The sequence below is a fragment of the Podarcis tiliguerta genome (genome assembly GCF_965153285.1).
Source record: "Podarcis tiliguerta genome assembly, chromosome: Z".
Taxonomy (NCBI): Eukaryota; Metazoa; Chordata; class Lepidosauria; order Squamata; family Lacertidae; genus Podarcis; species Podarcis tiliguerta.
Genome location: NC_139553.1, coordinates 49776152 through 49796566, shown reverse-complemented (window position 1 = coordinate 49796566; position 20415 = coordinate 49776152). Strand labels below are relative to the sequence as shown.

Genomic DNA, 20415 nt, shown 5'->3' with positions numbered 1-20415 from the left:
ACCCAGTTCAGCTCCGGATGGATGGATGGATGGATGGCATTACCGTGGAAATGGATCAAAGTCCCCCATCCAAACAACGACTATCACCACTGTAGGTCAGGGGGGAAAATCCATTTTAATTTTTCTCATCTACAATTTTATAGTACGGTCCGTTTGATGGATCCACGAGAGTCCCTCAGAGCTGGTATTTCTGGAGCAGCTCGCTTTGCCACGCCCGTTTCTTGTTGGGGAACGAGGTGGGCACTCGGATTCTCCGAAAGTCCTCAATGCATTTGCCCAGCTCCAACTGCAGAGCCTTCCTCTCTTCACCGGGAGGCGGCGGGCCACCCTCCAGCCCGTTCTCAACGCCCACCTGCTTCGCCTCTTCCAGCTTCTGGAGGGGCTTGGAGAAGTCCAAGGTGGTGGGCCGGGGCGGGCCGCACTCTTCAGGGGCCTCCGGCCACGGCAAGGACCCCCAAGATCCCCTGGTTTCCGGGAGGGGGTCTTGATCCGGAGGAGGGGGCAAAGCCGGATCTGGGTCGGGGGAGAAGTTGGCGGAAGAGAAAGGTCTCTCCTGGGTGGCCTCCTTGGAGCTCTGGGGTAGGTCTGGTGGGGCCGGTTCGGTGGTGGCCCCGGCTGGAAGCACGGGGGGTCTTTTGAGGGTGGCGGTGGGGGGGTGCTCCGTGGCAGTTGGCGGGGCGGTTGCTGTGGTGCTGGTGGACACTGGAGGAGAGAAGGAGGAGGAAGAAGCAGGAGAAGAAGGAGGAGAGGAGGAGAAGAGATGAGTAAATAATAATGATGAATATGGGGTCAACCCACTCCTCCTACTTCTTTGTAACCCCCAGCCTCCAGCCTGCCTCCAGTCCCAGCAGGGGAGGGCTTTAGCTTCTTACTGTTCCTTATGCCCAAGACTGGCGCATCTTTATTCTTTGAGGAGGGCATCCCTGCGTCTTAGCCGGAAGCCTTGAACTTCAGATATTCAAACGCACCTGTAACCAGCTTCCCGCCATGGGATTTCCTCCCCTTGAGAATCTTTTGTCCGTCTACTGCGTTTATTTCTCCCAATTTAAACTCTAAAAGGGTGATTTTCTTGAGCATCTCACCTGGAAGCGCGGATGCCGAATCTGTCCGGAGGTCCAAAATGGGCTCAGAGGAAGAGGCGAGGCTTTTCCGGACGTCCTTCTCTGTTCCCACTGGTGCTGCAGAAGGCGCCACGCTGAGCCAGAGGCTTCCTGGGGGGGGGGGGTGGTATAAATAATAATAAATTACTACTACTACTACTACTACTACTACTGAGAGAGAGAGGACTAAGATGAGCATCTCCCTCCCCAACTTTACTTCCAAGTTGCTGAAAATACATGTAACCAACAATCGTCATATCCAGGCATGTCCAACTTGAAGTTGGCTGCAATCTACAATCCAATATCAAAACTGGCAGGGACCAACCAGGGTAGATTGTTGTTGTTGTTATTAGGGATAAGGGTTAGAGATAGGGATAGGAGTTAGGGACAGGTATTAGGGATAGCCCCTTCATGGATCACTGCCTTGCCCCCCTTCATGGATCACTGCCTTGCCGTGGCGAAGGGGCTTGAATAACTCAGAGAAGCTATGAACTATGCTGAGCAGGGCACCCAAGATGAACAGGTCATAGTGGAGAGTTTTGACCAAACATGATCCACCTGGAGCACGAACCGGCAAGCCACTCCAGTATCCCTGCCAAGAAAACTCCATGGACAAAGACAACAGGCATATAAAAGTTATGACGCTGGAAGATGAGCCCCTCAGGTCGGAAGGCGTCCAACATGCTACTGAGGAAGAGTACAAGTAGATTCAGAGCTGATGAAGCAGCTGGGCTAAAGCTGAAAGGACGCTCAGTTGCGGATATGTCTGGAAGTGAAAGGAAAGTCCAATGCTGTAAAGAAAAATATTGCATAGGAACCTGGAATGTAAGAACCATGAACCTGGGTAAGTTGGATGTGGTCAAAAATGAGATGGCAAGAATAAATATTGACATCCTGGGCATCAGTGAACTAAAATGGACAGGAATAGGTGAATTCAGTTCGGATGACTATCATGTCTACTACTGTGGGCAAGAAACCCGTAAAAGAAATGGAGTGGCCCTCATAGTCAACAAAAGTGTGGCAAAAGCTGTACTGGGATGCAATCTCAAAAATGATAGAATGATCTCGATACGAATCCAAGGCAAACCTTTTAACATCACAGTAATCCAAGTTTATGCACCAACTACTGGTGCTGAAGAAACTGAAATTGACCAGTTCTATGAAGACTTACAACACCTTATAGAAGTGACACCAAAGAAGGATGTTCTTCTCATTATAGGGGATTGGAATGCTAAAGTAGGGAATCAAGAGATAAAAGGAACAACTGGCAAGTTTGGCCTTGGAGATCAAAACGAAGCAGGGCAAAGGCTAATAGAGTTCTGTCAAGAGAACAAGCTGGTCATCATAAACAACAACACAAGAGACGACTCTACACATGGACATCACCAGAAGGGCAGCAATCAGATTGATTATATTCTCTGCAGCCAAAGATGGAGAAGCTCTATACAGTCAGCAGAAACAAGACCTGGAGCTGACTGTGGCTCAGATCATCAGCTTCTTATAGCAAAATTCAAGCTTAAACTGAAGAAAGCAGGAAAAACCACTGGGCCGGTAAGATACAATCTAAACCAAATCCCTTATGAATACACAGTGGAAGTGAGGAACAGGTTTAAGGATTTAGATTTGCTGGACAGAGTGCTTGAAGAACTATGGGTGGAGGCTCGCAACATTATACAGGAGGCAGCAACGAAAACCATCCCAATGAAAAAGAAATGCAAGAAAGCAAAGTGGCTGTCCAACGAGGCCTTACAAATAGCGGGGGAGAGAAGGCAAGCAAAATGCAAGGGAGATAGTGAAAGATACAGGAAAGTGAATGCAGATTTCCAAAAAATAGCAAGGAGAGACAAGAAGGCCTTCTTAAACAAACAATGCAAAGAAATAGAGGAAAACAACAGAATGGGAAGAACCAGAGATCTGTTCAAGAAAATTGGAGATATGAAAGGAACATTTCGTACAAAGATTACCATAATAAAGGACAAAAGTGGTAAGGACCTAACAGAGGCAGAAGACATCAAGAAGAGGTGGCAAGAATACACAGAGGAATTATACCAGAAAGATATGGATGCCCCAGGTAGTGTGGTTGCTGACCTTGAGCCAGACATCCTGGAGAGTGAAGTCAAATGGGCCTTAGAAAGCACTGCTAATAACAAGGCCACTGGAAGTGATGGTATTCCAGCAGAACTATTTAAAATTTTAAAAGATGATGCCGTTAAGGTGCTGCACTCAATATGCCAGCAAGTTTGGAAAACTCAGCAGTGGCCAAAGGATTGGAGATCAGTCTACATCCCAATCCCAAAGAAGGGCAGTGCTAAAGAATGCTCCAACTACCGCACAATTGCACTCATTTCACACGCTAGCAAGGTTATGCTTAAAATTCTACAAGGCAGGCTTAAGCAGCATGTGGACCGAGAACTCCCAGAAGTGCAAGCGGGATTTAGAAGAGGCAGAGGAACCAGAGACCAAATTGCAAACATGAGCTGGATTATGGAGAAAGCTAGAGAGTTCCAGAAAGACATCTACTTCTGCTTCATTGACTATGCAAAAGCCTTTGACTGTGTCGACCACAGCAAACTATGGCAAGTTCTTAAAGAAATGGGAGTGCCTGATCACCTCATCTGTCTCCTGAGAAATCTCTATGTGGGACAAAAAGCTACAGTTAGAACTGGATATGGAACAACTGATTGGTTCAAAATTGGGAAAGGAGTACGGCAAGGCTGTAAATTGTCTCCCTGCTTATTTAACTTATATGCAGAATTCATTATGCGAAAGGCTGGGCTGGATGAATCCCTAGCCGGAATTAAGATTGCTGGAAGAAATATCAACAACCTCAGATATGCAGATGACACAACCTTGATGGCAGAAAGTGAGGAGGAATTAAAGAACCTTTTATTGAGGGTGAAAGAGGAGAGCGCAAAATATGGTCTGAAGCTCAACATAAAAAAAACAAAGATCATGGCAACTGGTCCCATCACCTCCTGGCAAATAGAAGGGGAAGAAATGGAGACAGTGAGAGATTTTACTTTCTTGGGCTCCATGATCACTGCAGATGGTGACAGCAGCCACGAAATTAAAAGACGCCTGCTTCTTGGGAGGAAAGCAATGACAAACCTAGACAACATTTTAAAAAGTAGAGACATCACCTTGCCAACAAAGGTCCGTATAGTAAAAGCTATGGTTTTCCCGGTAGTGATGTATGGAAATGAGAGCTGGACCATCAAGAAGGCTGATCGCCGAAGAATTGATGCTTTTGAATTATGGTGCTGGAGGAAACTCTTGAGAGTCCCATGGACTGCAAGAAGATCAAATGCATCCATTCTTAAGGAAATCAGCCCTGAGTGCTCACTGGAAGGACAGATCCTGAAGCTGAGGCTCCAATACTTTGGCCACCTCATGAGAAGAGAAGACTCACTGGAAAAGACCCTGATGTTGGGAAAGATGGAGGGCACAAGGAGAAGGGGACGACAGAGGACAAGATGGTTAGACAGTGTTCTCGAAGCTACAAACATGAATCTGACCAAACTGCGGGTGGAAGTGGAAGACAGGAGTGCCTGGCGTGCTCTGGTCCATGGGGTCACGAAGAGTCGGACACGACTAAACGACTAAACAACAACAACATTAGGGATAGGGTTGTTGTTGTTGTTGTTGTTATTGTTGTTGTTGTTATTATTATTATTATTATTATTATTCTCCAGCAGCTCGTCAGCAGGCCAAAGGAGCTATCCTGATGTGAGCGACTGATTTAAAGATTTAAAGATTTAAAATCTCAAGCTGTCGGCGGGGCTGCTAAGAGAGGGGCTTTTTTCCTCTTATAGCTCAGTCCCTTCTCTCAGGCTAATAGGATTATGGGAAAGCAGGAGAAGAAGTGGCCCCAGAGAAGCTGGAATGACCTACTAAAAACACTTGGCGGGTTGAACATGAGACCCAGCTCTACATCTCTTTTAAGCCAGATTTTTCCTTAATTGAAAAGATCACTGTACACATTTAAAACCGCTGGCAGGAATGTGAAGGTGCTTGTTATGTCAAATTTTATTCTATCTTTATATGTGATTTGTATAATTATTTGGAAAATGCGGAGATGCAGTTAATTGTGGGATATGGTAAGAACTCGTGAAGGAAAGAAGGGAAGAAGTCTGAGGGTTCTAAGAAAGAAAGAGAGAGAGAGAGAGAGAGAGAGAGAGAGAGAGAAAGAAAGAATCTGGCTTGCACTTTTTATAGAGACTTGAGAGAAAGAGAAAGTGGAACTCTTCTTACCTGGGAAAGGGGGGTGTTCTCCTGACACCTTTTGGGAATCCTGACAAGCCGGAGGACCTGGATGAAGGAAGAAAGGGAGAGAAAGTAATCAGCAAATGGCAGCTTTACAGAAGATCAATCTCATAATATAACAATCTCCCATTTCAGTTCCAGCCGGCTACTATTATTTAAATAAAGGCTGGATAGTGATTTTAGGAATTCCCGTTGCTGTTTTGAAACACACTGGTATCTTCTTCTTCTTGTATTAAATGCTTTATTGGAAATAATAATAATAATAATAATAATAATAATAATAATGTAATTTATTATTTCTACCCTGCCCATCTGCCTAGGTTTCCCCAACCCCTCTGGGGAAATTAAAGAAAAGTGTATGAAAACCCCAAACGAAAATACCAAAGAATATCAATATTTGCTCAATCCATTCTTGTTAAATTCCTATGACCTCCTGCCACCTCACCATGTATTTCCTGATTTCTGATGAACTATTAATCTCTATTTTCTCCCTTTTTAGATTGCTTTTTCAAACTTCAAAAAAGGCAAAAAATCAAAGTTATCTGTGTTTAAAAAATAGACAACAAAAAATTACCTCTATTTTCTTTTTAATAATCTTTGCCAATGTTATATTCTCTTATATTTGCACATCCAAACACAGGAGTTGTTCGAACATTGCCGCTGATGTCATCTTACTGCAATAATCCTCTAGTTATTTTCTGAACACGTCCCATTTTTGAATAAATCTCAGTATTACCTCTGTTTTTGTCATTTTTGCAAACTCCGACTTACTTTGCCACTCTCATTTTGTTGGGATTTTCTCTCCCTTCCAATTCGTTGCGATGAATATTCTTGCTGCTTCCGTCGCATACAAGAATACTCCTTTTTGCATTTTTTTGGTATGTCTGGGCCTGGAATCCCCAGGAGAAAATGGAAAACTGAATAAATATTATTATTATTATTAAAAAATCAAATTGATTAAAGCCGCGTCAAGCCGACCACGCGCTTTCTTAGCATCCTATACCCTTTTAAAAAATGCTGGCTCTTCTAGTTTTTTTTAAATGGGTTGTTGGTTTTGTTTTGATTTTATGCATTTGGTATTTTATGCAAACCACCCCGAGACCTTCGGGTATCAGGCAGTATGGAAATTAAATAAGTAATAATAATAATAATAATAATAATAATAATAATAATAATAATAATAATACTTGTCTATGATTTGTGCTAGAACAAAGCAATGATCTTTAATAATAATAATAATAATAATAATAGGCAAAGTTAACAGAGAAACCGAGAAACTGTCCTGATCAAACCTTTATTAGAAAATGGGGCATGTATAAAAAATATCTCATGGATTATTGTAGGTATATGGTGTCTGTGGCAGCCTTTGAAGAACTTCTGTGATCCAAGATCAGATATTATCATCAAAATTCAACTGAGAGAACAGAAATACATAGTGTGTTAGACAAAGAAATGTTGAGAGACGATAGATGTTAGAACGTTGGAACAAATATCCCAATTTTCCTTTTTGTTATGGACAAACCTGGTTTTACTTTTTAATTTTTTTTCCAGATCAGGACAATCTTTTATTTGCATCAGCCGCTAGCCATTAAAGTACTGAAGATAGAAGTTGAAACCTGATGGTACAAAATGCCTTTTGGAGGTTTACATCAACAATCAAGTAATAGATCTTATAAAAAACAAATAATAATAATAATAATAATAATAATAATAATACTTGTCTATGAGACGTGCTAGAACAAAGCAATGATCCTAAATAATAAGAATAAGAATACTTGTCTATGAGAGGTGCTAGAACAAAGCAGTGATCTTAATAATAATAATGATGATGATAATAATACTTGTCTATGAGATGTGCTAGAACAAAGAAATGATCTTTAATAATAATAATAATAATAATAATAGGCAAAGTTAACAGAGAAACCATGAAACCGCCCTGATCAAACCTTTATTAGAAAATGGGACATGTATAAAAAATATCTCATGGATTATTGTAGTGATACAGTGGTGCCTCGCAAGACGAAATTAATTCGTTCCGCGAGTTTTTTCGTTGTGCGAGTTTTTTCATCTTGCGAAGCACCACTGCATTTAAACACTAACAACGGCGGGGAGGGGCGGGGAGAAGCAGGACAGCTGCCGCAGCCGGTACCTCGGACTCACCCGCGCGTTGCGGCCACCGGGCGACGCGGCTGCTGGAGGGCGGCGGGGCTCAGGAGCGCGACTCTGGCTGCAACGCTGGCTGCTGGCGGCAGCGGCTCTCAGAGGGGAGCGCGCGAGGGGGGTGGGCAGCGGCGCGAGGCAGCCGGAAGGTCGGCCGTCAGCCGGAAGGTCGGAGGGAGCCGGAGGAGCCGTCAGCCGGAAGGGAGCCGGAGGAGCGGGGAAGCGAGTGTGCGTGCAGTGACCGTCGCCATGACAGGAGAGGCAGGGCCGTTTCGTCTAGTGAAGCAAGCCCTTAGGAAAATCCGTCTTGCGAAGCACCTCAGAAAATGAAAAACCCTTTCGTCTTGCGAGTTTTTCGTCTTCCGAGGCATTCGTCTTGCGGGGTACCACTGTATGGTGCCTGTGGCGTCCGCCATGTTGCCTCTCTAGAAATCCCCGTATGATGTGTCTTGTGCAGTTGAACCAATCACGCAAGATTCATTCCCTATTCATAGATCTAGAACACTGACAATAGAAATCCAGAGACATGAAATGAAATCCGGGGACGGATTTGGAAACTCTGAGACTGTCCCTGGGAAATGCCGACATCTGGCCCCGGAAACGGGGGATTAGGCCCCCGAAACAGACTTTGGACATAAGGGGTGTCGGGAAAGGCATACGATATTGAACTTGCGTTACCCCCGTATATCCCTCCCCATTTGCGACGTGCTAGTGATGTCGTGATGATGTCTCAACGATGCTATGTGAAGTGTACAGTGGTACTTTGATTTAAGACCGTAATCCATTCCGGAAGTCTGGTCTTAAAACGAAGCGGACTTAAAACAAGGCATGCTTTCCCATAGAAAGTAATTGAAAATGGATTAATCCGTTCTAAACAATGGAAAACACCTGCTAAGACAGCAATTTAACGTGAATTTTACTGTCTAACGAGACCATATATCCATAAAATGAAGGCAATAATCAATGTAAAGGTAAAGGTAAAGGGACCCCTGACCACTAGGTCCAGTCGTGGCCGACTCTGGGGTTGCGGCGCTCATCTCGCTTTATTGGCCAAGGGAGCCGTTGTACAGCTTCCGGGTCATGTGGCCACCATGAGTAAGCCGCTTCTGGCGAACCAGAGGAGTGCATGGAAACACTGTTTACCTTCCCGCTGGAGCGGTACCTATTTATCTACTTGCACTTTGACGTGCTTTCGAACTGCTAGGTTGGCAGGTGCAGGGACCGAGCAACGGGAGCTCACCCTGTTGCGGGGATTCGAACTGCTGACCTTCTGATCGGCAAGTCCTAGGCTCTGTGGTTTAACCCACAGCGCCACTCGTGTCCCTATAATAATCAAAGTACTGTGCTATAAAGTAAATAAGACAGTAGTGTAGATGAAAAAAATTAACATTTTTTTTTCCTTACGTGCACTGATGATAGTCATTGTTTGGATGGGGGGCATTTATCCATTTCTGCAGCCAGACAATCAACCAGTTCCACACAGTCACAAAAACAAGTCACAAAAACGAAATCACAAGCCAGTCACAGATCAGTCCCATAAAATGAAGTCACGGTCAAAAAGCTGAAAAAGCCACACAAACCAAAATGCAAAAAAAATAGCAAAAACTAAACCTCCAAATATCACCTCTGTGTTGCATGGGTGCTCGAGACTCAACAGCTGGCAGACTCAACAGGAAGCCTCTGATTAGCAGCGAGGGACTCAATTAACAAACGAAACACACTCAACAGGAACCAGATGATGAAAAGCAACCCCTAAAACAGCAGCCGGGCCTGACTTATATCAAAAAAATGACTCAGCCCGGAGCAGTCATTTCCGGGTTGCAATTGGACTTAGTCCAAAACGGAGTTATAATAGTCTGGACTTTAGTCAAGGTACCACTGTATTCTGGGGGGAAGAAGGAAGTTTTAAAAGTTGACATTGCCCCATGCTCGGGGTTCTTACTCCTGGGGGGACCTGTGGTGCAACAGTAAGAATCATGGTCTACTGACCACTGTTTTGCTCCAAATTACCGGGCTGGGACTTCCTCCTTTTACTGACCGCATGGACCCATGGGGGACAAGTGCCCCGGTGAGCTAGGCTGTCAAGGAGTCACTCACCCTGGAATTTCCCCCCTTTACATGACATATGCATGATGTATCTGTGATGGGTGCATGGTGCTTCCCCAGGGGAGAAAGGGAGAACTGATAAAAGAGGGAGCATCTCTTTGTTTGGGGTGCGAGTCCTGCTGCAACTGTCTTTCGAATCAAGACCACCGTTTTGCTTCTATATTCCTGGCAGGCATCTCGGTTTGGTGATCCGAGGGAATTCCCCTCGGCAAAATGGATACATCATCACAGACAAACCCCACATGTCACAGCATCCAAGTCCATGATTCAGAGAAAGCCGGGGAGGAGGGTTGCGCTACTCAGAAGGCTCCAGAGAGGGTTCGGTTCGGGAAGCGAGGGAGGAGAGGCCAGAGGGTTTGTTGGTTTGTCTACACTCTACAGGGAGGATCGAGGGAGGGTCGCTTTTGCGTGTGTTTGGGTTCGGCTCGGCTGGAGCGTCACTCACGGTAGAAAACGTATTCGGCGTACGAGGTCCAGATCTTGCCGTCCGCCGGCTCGACGGTGCAGGTCCCCGTCGAATTGCTGGACACCATCTGGAACCCGGCGCCGGCCAGCCGGTCAAAGGCTTGCTCCAGGAATGTGAACTTGAGGTAGTAGCGGGACGTGTAGCGCCCCGGCGCCCGGTCGGGGTCCCGACTCTCGTTTAGCGCCTCACCGAAGACCTCCCTGGCCAGTGCTGTCTTGCCGCAGACCGTGATCCTTGCCACCCGGCGAAATTTGGCGTCTGCCTGGCCATCCCGGCCCAGGGCGTACGAGCCCCGGTAGGCGATGGTGATGAAGCCGGGTATCCTTGTGCTTTGTCCGTCAGGCAAGATTCCCGGGGCGTCAGGCCCAGGGGAAAGATCCTCGGAGTCACTTTGGCCTTCCTCGTCTGAGTCCTGCTGGCCGGTTTTGGGCGCCAATGTCCGGGCCAGCTCAGGGAGTTGGAAGTACTCGGCTTCGCGCCGCAGCCGGCCCCTCTCCGGGAAGTTTTCCGGCAGCACGAGGCACCGGTCTCTCATGTAGTCGAGGATGTAGCGGAAGAGGAAGCCGTCTCGGTCGACGAAGACGCGGTTCTTACTGTCGCGGGCCAGAGGCCGGGCACCATTGTGGGTGAACATCTCCCAGAGCAACGAGTTAGGGATGCTCAGCAGAGTGCTGCGGCGAGTCAGGTAGACTTGACCGCCAACGTTCAGCTCCACAATCTCCGGGAAGTCTGAGCCGGGTTGGGTGCTGCCACCGCCGGGGTCTGCCAAGGCCATTTCCTACTCACCTGAAAAAGAACCAGCCAGAGAAGAGGCATTAGGGCGGCCAGATGCTGCGACCCGCAGGCCGTTTGAATGAACAAATGAATATTTGCGTCAGCCATCAGCCACTGCTGGATTTATGTATAAGCTCAACAAGCTCTAGCTTAGGGCCCCACTCTCTTGGGGGGTCCCCGGAAAAATTTAAAAGAAAAACAACTGGATGCACATTTCCAAAATATAAGATTTTTTAAAAAAAAAGTATTGTAATTTAGATCATGTTTGTGTGCTGTTTGTAGACACAGTATACATTACAATGAATTGCAATAAAATTATTCAATTGAATGGGTATTGGGTAGATGTATTAATATAATTAGTCCTGTTGAATAATTTTTTTATGGACAGGCGTGTATAGTATTGGCATTATTTTTGAATGGGACATATTACTAGAAATACCATATTTTACACTCACTAAGTGTCACAAGGACACAAAGGTCTGCTGTCCCCATGAACAGTGTGGACTACAATGGTGATATTGATACTATATAAAAAACGCCATCAAACCTCACTCTGCTTGTCAATATTCGGAGGATGCCAGCAAGGCCGAACCTTTCTGTAAAAAAGGCTTTTATTATTCCTTTTTGTTTATTTATTTATTTTATTTATTATTTTATTATTCCAGGGCCAAGGGCCTTCTGGCGGTTCCCTCACTGCAGGAAGCGAAGTTACAGGGATCCAGGCAAAAGGCCTTCTCTGTAGTGGCATGCCCACCCACCAGATGTCAAAGGAAAAAACAAAAAAACAACTACCAGACTTTTAGGAGACATCTGAAGGAAGCCGTGTTTAGGGAAGCTTTTAATATCTGAAGGACTATTGTATTTTAATATTTTGTTGGAAGCCGCCCAGAGTGGCTGGGGATATGCAGCCAGATGGGCAGGGTAGAAATGATAGATTATTATTATTATTCCAAATAGGAAACTGCCTTGTATTAACTACAATTGCATTGTACAGGTTATAACACTTAATTCCACATTAATAAAGATATTTATAATTATTAGTCATTTGCCTCATAGATAATCTATTATTCTTTCATGTTATAGCATATTTCTAGAGACTAAACTAAGAGTCTTTGTAAATGGTGTTTCTAAAGGAACTTTTGTTATTGCCCAATGGGTTTGCATTATTAAGTTTATGAATAAAAATACGTAATTCAGCACAAGCGGATTTAAGCGCCCAGCCACCCCCACCCTGCCCTCCGCCTTGAGCCGGCCTGCAAAAGAGCCACGTGTCCCGTCGTCACGTGTGATCTACACAGAGCCGAGTCTCCCAAGAAGAGGGGATTTTGCGCCGCGTCCCAAGCGGCTCCCCCCCCCCCGGTCGCTTGGTTCCTCGCGCAGGATGCGGCCGCACCCGTCGGAACACCCTGACGCGCGCACAGACTCCGGGCAGGCGAAAGGGTGCAGCGCGCGTGTGAATGGCGGCGAGCTTGGGGTGCCTTTCTTTCTTGCCCCCTCGAGGAACTGCTCCCACAGCTCGGGGTTCCACCCAGGACTTGTGGGGCAGAGAGTTCCTGGCATCCTGCTGCGCAAAAGACCCCGTGGGAAAGAGCTGGGGAAGACCGAGGGGGCGCCGGTTTGGGTCCACATGCTCCGCCGCCGCCCCGCACCCATCCAGCAACTCCGAATTCTCTCCTTTCGGATCCTGCGGCGCCTGACTGCACCAGACGCGCGTCCGCTCCCACCTTGCAAGCGGCTGGTCCTCTCCAAAGCGAGCGCGCCCAAGCGGCACCCTAGGAACCGCCGCGGTGCTCATCCCGCCTCGGCCCCCCTCCTACTGGAGCCGCTACCCCCCCCTCCACACCGGTTTGGGTTCATATGCCCCAACCCCCGTCCCTACCGAATTCTCTCCTTTCGGATGCGTCAAACGCGCGTCCGGTCCCACCTTTCCTACCGGTCCTCTCCAAAGCGAGCGCGCCCACGCGGCAGCCTAGGATTTGCCGCCGCCGCCGCTGCTCGTCCCTCCTTGCCTCCCCCCCACGGGAGCGGCTAGCCCCGCGCCGCCCCCGAGCCGGGCGCATCCAGAATGGGGAGCCAGGAGGGATGGAGAGGCGCGCCGTGCGACACAGCGGCGAGGGCGCGTAGATGGCTAGCGGCTTGCAACGTCCACGCTCCGCGCTCGCCCCCGCGACACCGGCGCGCCTCCTCTAGCCCCCAGCCCGGTCTGGCCCCGTTTTTATCCGCTGTAAGCCTCGGCAGCCCCCCCTGCCCCCTCCGATCGCTGACGGCACGCTCGGGGGCGGAAGCGCATCATCCAACAGTCGCCTCGGGTACCCAAAGAGGGCAGCCGAGCGCTCGCTTTTCTCCGCGCTAACTGGGCTAGGACTAGGGGTTACGGATAGAGATAGGGGTTTAGGATAGCAATTAGGGATGTACAAAATTTTATTTATTTTATAGCTCGGTCTCTGGAGGATTACTTTTGTTTGAGGGATCAGCGGTCTCGTTAGAGGATAATTCACCTTCAAATGGCAGTTTAAAAAAAAATCTTTAAAAACCAATTTCATTTTTAAATTTAAACCAATTTTTAAAAACACCTCATTGAATTTTAAAAATCCGATTTTCATTTTAAAAAATCTGGGTCCTGGGCATGGAAATCATTTCCTTTCAGGTGATGGGAATGGCCACCCATTTATCATCTCCCAAGATTTTTTTATTTTATAGTATGGTTCATGGAGGATCGCTTTTGTTTTAGGGAGCAAAATTAGAGAGCAAATTCTTTTTAAAAGTGAAATAAAAAATTTATTGCATTTTTTCTTAATTTATAGACAATAACCAAAAAAAGGTGAAAATAAATTAATCCTTACACCCACATATATAAAAAATAAAGTAATGCATTTAAGTAAATATGGAAAAGAAAAAGAATATAAAAGATTGTTTTCGTTTGACGGATTGACGGTCTCATTAGAGAACAAAATTATTTTCTTTTTTAACAAAATAGTCTATTGCATTTTTTTAAAATTTACAAACAATAACAAAAAAAGTGAAAATAAATTAATCCTTATACCCACATACGCGAGAAATAAAGTAATTTTGGTTAAGAAAAAAGGGAAAAGGAAAATAATATAAAAGATTGCTTTTGTTTGAGGGATTGACGGTCTCTTTAGAGAGCAAAATCCTTTTTTAAAAAATAATCCTTAGTGCATTTTTAAAAATATTTTTTTAGAAACCATTAGGGACGCGGGTGGCACTGTGGGTTAAACCACAGAGCCTAGGACTTGCTGATCAGAAGGTCAGCGGTTCAAATCCCCGCGATGGGGTCAGCTCCCGTTGCTCGGTCTCTGCTCCTGCCCACCTTGCACGTCAAAGTGCAAGTAGATAAATAGGTACCTCCAGCGGGAAGCTGCTCTGGTTCGCCAGAAGCGGCTTAGTCCTGCTGGCCACATGACCCAGAAGCTGTACGCCAGCTCCCTCGGCCAATAAAGCGAGATGAGCGCCGCAACCCCAGAGTCGGCCACGACTGGACCTAATGATCAGGGGTCCCTTTACCCTTACCTTTTAACCGTCCTAAAGGGTGAAAATGAATTAATCCTTACACCCATGTATACCAAAAATAAAGTAATACCTTTAAGGAAAAAATGGAAATGAAAAGAATAGGACAGAACATACTGATAAAAGAAAAAGAAAAAAGAAAATACACAGAATCGAGAGTAAAATTATTTTAAAAAAATCTTTCTTGCATTTTTTTGACAAACAATAACAAAAAAAGAGGTGAAAATGAATTAATTCGCAGGGAAACTGCCCAGCTCTGCATTTTAGCCACCAGAAGTTCAACCTCTGGGTGGGGAAGGATTTGAATCCAGAGCCCACGGGCCGATCCCTGGATCTTTGGACATCTGCCTTGTCACAAGAGATGCCTCTGGAACAGCTGGTGGAGCACCTGAAGGTTAGGGTAGGGGCTGCAATGAATTCTTTTTTAAAAATTGGATTTTTAAAATTTATTTTTTAAAAAATAAAATTTATTTTAAATAACATTTTTGTTGTTATTAGATGTTGAATCTTACTATCAGGTTCTGGTGTTTCTTGTGGTTTTTTTTAACTTTAAGTGTTATTTTTAACAATGAATGGAATAGTTGTAAAACTTAAAATCTATTTTTTAAAAAGGCGTTGGAAAAATTATTATTATTGTGATGTTGTGAATGGTCCTTGATGGATTTTCAGCCTCCCCCCGAAATTCGCTTTCTAACTGGTTTGTGGGGTCAGCATTGAAGAAGGCCCAGCGGCCACAACTGGGGCGCTTGGCCCCATAAAATCGTTTATTTCCGAGACCCAGACCATAATCTGCTGGAAGTCTGCAGCTACAGTGGGACCGACATATGAAATTTCCAATTTTCCAGAAATACTGTAATCGAAAGAGGCACTGAATGACTATCAAAAATGTATCACTTAATGAATGAATGAATGCATGCTTAAATCTTTGCGTCAGCCCTCGCCCATTGCAACAAAACAACAATACGAATGAATGAATCTTGATTTGCCCAGCCCTCGGCCATCACTTTCCCGCCCTTCCCCCCCTTCCCGCCGGCCCTTGCGCGCGGCACCCCTCAGCCTTTCGCTGAGGCGAGCCGAGTGTCCTCCAGAGCGCGTGCGCGTCAGCCGATGGAGCGCGCGCATTTCTTTCGCGGAGGCGAGTGTCCTTCAGAGCGCATGCGCGTCAGCCGATGGAGCGCGCGCATTTCTTTCGCGGAGGCGAGTGTCCTTCAGAGCGCATGCGCGCCAGCAGACGGAGCGCGCGCGTTTCCTTAGGTGAGGCGCCGAGTGTACTCCAGTGCGCATGCGCGCCTCCCAATCTACTGCAGTGTGTTGGCTTTCTCGCGGAGGAGGGATACACGCGAACGCCCTCGGTTCTTGGCAGCCGTTTCGGCTTCTCTAGCCCTGGATACTTCGGCATCTCGCCTCCCTTCTTCTTTTCAACTTCTCATCCGGCGGCAGGGAAGCGCGCCGCACCCCCCGAGGCGCGGGAAGCGGTGGGACTACATTGTCGAAAGGAGATCCGGTTCCGGCTAGCGCTTTCCTCCGCGCGCGCCCCGACCGCCATTTCGCAAGTTGCCGCTGCCGCTGACGGACGGGGAGCTGAGTCGCCGGAGCCATGGCAGCCTCCGTGGGCAACGTTGCCGACAGCACAGGTACTGGAGGAGAAGGAGGCGCTTAGCCCCTCAGGGGAGAGCCACGAGGCGCGCGCGAGTCCCCGGATGTGACGGAGGTCTTTCCCCTCAGGCGGCCGGCCTGGGCCCGGTAGGCCCGAGCGCCTTTTGGGCCCCGAAAGGGCGCAGAGCGGCGAAGGAGCCTCTCCGTCGGGGTTGGACTGAGGAGGAGGAGGAGGCGGGGGGGGGGAAGGTACGCCGGCTTGGCCCCCGACGGGGAGAGGGCCGACCCGCGGTGGGGGTGTGGCGGGTGGCGCCGCCTTGGCTACCCCCGGAGGCTGAGGCCCTCCAGCTGTTTTGGGACTACACCTCCCATCATCCCTAGCTAACAGGACCAGTGGCCAGGGATGCTGGGAATTGTGGCCTCAAATCATCTGGAATTCGCCTATGCCTGGTCTAGTGACAACCACAACAACAATTGATGGTGATGATTATAAATTAATTATTTATACCCCGCGATCTGCTTTTTAAAAATAATAATAATTTTTATTCATTTGACATACAGTCGCATTGCATGACCTCATGTCCTTGTATCAAATCTCTTTGGCTCTGCTGAGCCTCTCTTCCACCCGATGGTTTTTACAAACTTCCATTTTGCCTCCTATGCATTTCACATCCTTTCCTATTCTTGTGATGTCGTTCCCGAAGTTATTCCATTATGCATCCTGAATTCGGTCACAGTTTCTTCTGACAAATCTTCAGATCACCCTGCTAATGATGTTGATTGCTTACAGTTGTCTTTCAAATGTAATGTAAATTTATTCCAGTATTTGTGGAAGGCTTGCTGGTTCCGGATTCTTCCCCGTCAGTTTCACCTATACCAGGCATGGCCAAACTTGACCCTCCAGCTGTTTTGGGATTATAATTCCCATCATCCCTGACCACTGGTCCTGTTAGCTAGGGATGATGGGAGTTGTAGTCCCAAAACAGCTGGAGGGCTGAGTTTGGGGATGCTTAACCTATACCCTGCCCATCTGGCTGGGTTTCCCCAGCCACTCTGGGTGGCTCCCAGCAAAATATTAAAATACCCATTTTGTCTGGCTGCAAATCTTACTTTTTAGGGGATCTTCTTCTTTTCATTAAGCCAAATAAATAGGAGTAGGAGAGGCGCTCTTGCTTCTTTCCGCTCTCTTATTGTTTGCTCTCTCTCTCTTTCACGCTTGTTTTGATGTGGGTGATGCACAAGGAGAGCCTGTGTTGAGTTCACTTTGTCTATAGAACCTATGCCCAGTAGGCCTGAAAGAACGTCTCCACCCTGGAGGCCAGGCTTCCTTTCCAGAGGGCCTTTCCAGGGAACCAGGCAGAGGGCCTTCTTGGTGTTGGCCCCCCGCCCTGTGGAATGCCCTCCCATCAGATGTCGAGGAAATCAAGAATTAAAGAAATTGGGGGGAAATACAGTCTTATACACGGAAAAATACAGTCACTAGGCAGGGTAGCAGCTGTTTGTTGGGGTGGGCGGGCAGCCTCTGTGCCTATCTGCAGCCCTGAAACCCAGCTTGACCAAACCACCCCCTGGGGCAAATAGATAAGCAGATTTACGCTTCTTAGGTCTGCTCATCTGGGGTTGCTGGTTCACCCCCCCCCCCCAAAAAAAACCCCTGAATATCCTAAATTACCTGGCTGAAGACTGTTGGTTTATTGAGGAAAGACAGTCACACAACCTAGTCCAGGGATCAGCAAACTTTCTAAGCTGACGGCCGGTCTACTGTTCATCAGACCTGGGGGAGGGGGGGGACTAAAAAAATTTTGGGGGGTGGGGAATGAACGAATTCCTATGCCCCGCAAATCACCCAGAGATACATTTTAAATAAAAAGACACATTCTACTAATGTAAAAACATGCTAATTCCCAGACAGTCCATGTACATGCTATATGGTAACTTATTCCCGGACAGTCCAGTACATGCTATATGGTAACTTATGGACCTGATAGGTATCTAAAGCCATTTGCACATCACAAATAGGAGCCGACACAACACCAAGCACTGTTGTTGTGTGTCAGTTTTATTTTATTCGTTTTTTATCTTATATTTTGGAAATGTACATCCAGGTTTTTTTCCTTTAATGTTTTTGGGGGCCCCCAAGAGAGGGGGGCCCTATGCTAGAGCTTGTTGAGCTAATACGTAAATCCGGCCCTGGGTGGTTTACTTGCAAAGGCCATATGTAGGTAGTGTGACATGTGAATGTGATGTAGTCTAAATCTCAGCTCATACTCGAGTGCTGTGCCTGGTCATTGGCAGCACATGAAAATAAAAAAGTAGGTCTACGCAGTTGAAATTCAGCTCTAGGTGTCAACCTGCTCTGCTGATCTTGTTTACTGACCTCGTAATAAGTAGCCGGCTTGAAAGGAAAATTACAGAGAAGTCGATGTTGTGCAAGATTACTTCCAGCCTGAATGATAGATGTGATGGTCCTAACTCCTTAATAAGCCATCTGCTCATTGCATATTCTCATTTAACTACAGCAGGCTTCCTCAAACTCGGCCCTCCAGATGTTTTTAGCCCACAACTCCCATGATCCCTAGCTAGCAGGACCAGTGGTCAGGGATGATGGGAATTATAGTTTCAAAACATCTGGAGGGCCAAGTTTGAGGAAGCCTGAACTGTAGTGTGCGGTTGCTTTTGTTTTTGAACAAAAGAAACAGATATATTTGAAACACAGTTGCAGTCAGGGGTTCCACAAAGCCCCTCCCAGGAGCAGCAGAGAATATAGGTATAATAATCGTAATAATAATTTATTATTTCTACCCCGCCCATCTGGCTGGGTTTCCCCAGCCATTCTGGGTGGCTTCCAGCAGAAGATTAAAAATACCGTATTTTTCGCTCCAAAGGGCGCACTGGATCATAGGGCGCACCTAGGTTTTTTTGGGGGGGGGGAATAGAAAAAAAATCCCCCCCAGCCCCAAAGAGCAAAGAAGCCGAGATAGCGAGCGGGATCCATCCTGCTTGCTGTCTTGGCTTCCTCTTTAGCCGTGCACAGCCTCTCCAGCCGGGAGAGGCTGCGCGAGCTTGCGGGGCTGGGGGCGAGGGAAGCACGAGCTTCCCCTGACCCCAGAACGGGTCGGGGAGCGTCAACCTCGCCTTTGCTCCCAGAGCTTGCGGGGCTGGGGACTTCAGGCTTGCGGATAGCTGCCTGAAGCCCGGGGAGCACAGCGGGAGTTGACGCTGCGCTCCCCAGGCTGCAGGCTGCCATCCACAAGCCTTCAAAGCCTGGCGGGAACTTCCACCGCGCTCAGAAGTCTTGCGGATAGCTGCCTGAAGCCCGGGGAGCGCAGTGGGAGTTCGCGCTGCGCTCCCCGGGCTTCAGGCTGCTATCCGCAAGTCTTTGGAGCTCTCCAAAGGCTTGCGGATAGCTGCCTGAAGCCTGGAGAGTGAGAGGGGTCGGTGCGCACCGACCCCTCTCGCTCTCCAGGCTTCAGCGAAAGCCTGCATTCGCTCCATAGGATGCGCGCACACACACACATTTCCCCTTCATTTTTGGAGGGGAAAAAGGCTGTTCTATAGAGCGAAAAATACGGTACATTAAAACATCAGTCACTTAAAACTCAAAGGGTGGGGATTGATGTCCCTTTACATTGCCTGGAAGAAAGAGACGAGTTTGTGGTCAATATTTGCTATATGTCCTAATGTCAACCACTAGAACTTTTTGATCTTGGTTGGAGAACGGTTCAAAGTGTCCAAACGAAAAATTCTGTATATACAGGCAATTCTCAACGTAGCTTGGGGGTTACGTTTGCTCAAACGGCATCTTGTGAATCCACCTTGGGGACGATGGAGAGTGGGATCACCAAAGGCACATGGCCCTTTAATTTTTTTTAATTCCGGGAAGTTTTAAATGACTGATATTTAAAAGTATTTTTAATCTTTTGTTGGAAGCAGTCCAGAGTGGCTTACTATTATTGGCAAGCATGTCAAGCTGAATGTGTGCAGGTGAAATGTGCGTCAGCTGTGAGTTACATCTTTTATGGCAAAAGTCTGCTTCAGAGTATATGATGAAGTGTGTATTACACATGAAAGCTCATACCTTGAAAGCTTATGTTTAGTTGTTCTTTAAGGTTGCCTACCTGTGCTCTTATTATTGACAAGTGGAGGAAGGTTTTCTTTTTGGAGTGAAAAAATGTGTTTTATTTACAGAAAGGTTCAACCTTGCTGGCATCCTCTTAATATTGACAATGGGGAGGAAGGCTTCATTTTTGGAATAATAACTTTTCAGAGTCCTTTTTACAGTTCTATCTAAAATGACTGATTTGGTTCTACTATTAGAAATACATAGACCGATAATTATGAAATCATGGTGAGGTTTCATAAGTTAACGGTTTATATTTGGACAACTTTTCTGCTGTACTTGATTGTAAGGAGAGAAAAACA

At 46.8% G+C, this 20415-nt stretch overlaps 2 protein-coding genes and 1 long non-coding RNA gene across 6 annotated transcripts in view; 1 reads left to right on the top strand and 2 right to left on the bottom strand.

Moving 5' to 3' along the window:
• Positions 1-96: 96 nt before the first annotated feature.
• Positions 97-14082, bottom strand: LOC310669092 (BTB/POZ domain-containing protein KCTD16-like). 3 transcript variants are annotated; one of them, XM_083422636.1, is made up of 5 exons: positions 12794-14082; positions 10075-10881; positions 5352-5408; positions 1083-1211; positions 97-702 (listed from the first exon to the last, which is right to left on the bottom strand). In XM_083422636.1, the coding sequence occupies exons 2-5, from the start codon at positions 10868-10870 to the stop codon at positions 176-178; spliced, it is 1509 nt and encodes a 502-aa protein (XP_083278762.1). In that variant the 5' UTR covers positions 10871-10881; positions 12794-14082; the 3' UTR covers positions 97-175. The 3 variants fall into 3 exon arrangements, with proteins under 3 accessions (XP_083278762.1, XP_083278763.1, XP_083278764.1); XM_083422637.1 differs by having other exon boundaries at positions 12803-14082; XM_083422638.1 differs by lacking the exon at positions 12794-14082 and adding an exon at positions 12594-12777.
• LOC310669126 lies at positions 5934-7131 on the bottom strand. Its single transcript, XR_014507026.1, has 2 exons — positions 6656-7131; positions 5934-6253 (listed from the first exon to the last, which is right to left on the bottom strand). It is a non-coding gene; the product is annotated as an uncharacterized lncRNA (long non-coding RNA).
• A 1595-nt stretch (positions 14083-15677) lies between the features above and the next one.
• Positions 15678-20415, top strand: part of LOC310669072 (UDP-N-acetylglucosamine--peptide N-acetylglucosaminyltransferase 110 kDa subunit) — a 78693-nt gene continuing 73955 nt past the window's right edge. The window contains exon 1 of one of the 2 annotated variants that reach the window (XM_083422573.1): positions 15678-16031. In XM_083422573.1, the coding sequence (XP_083278699.1) occupies positions 15995-16031 (37 nt within the window). In that variant the 5' untranslated portion in view covers positions 15678-15994. The remainder of the gene's footprint in view (positions 16032-20415) is intronic. The other variant, XM_083422572.1, reaches the window with a different exon arrangement.

Coding starts and splice junctions, on each gene's coding strand:
- LOC310669092 (XM_083422636.1), bottom strand. CDS start 10,870: ATGGCCTTGGCAGACCCCGGCGGTGGCAGCACCCAACCCGGCTCAGAC. Junction 5,409..10,074: donor CGCCGAATACGTTTTCTACC/GTGAGTGACGCT, acceptor TCCTTCATCCAG/GTCCTCCGGCTTGTCAGGAT. Junction 1,212..5,351: donor AGAACACCCCCCTTTCCCAG/GTAAGAAGAGTT, acceptor CCCCCCCCCCAG/GAAGCCTCTGGCTCAGCGTG.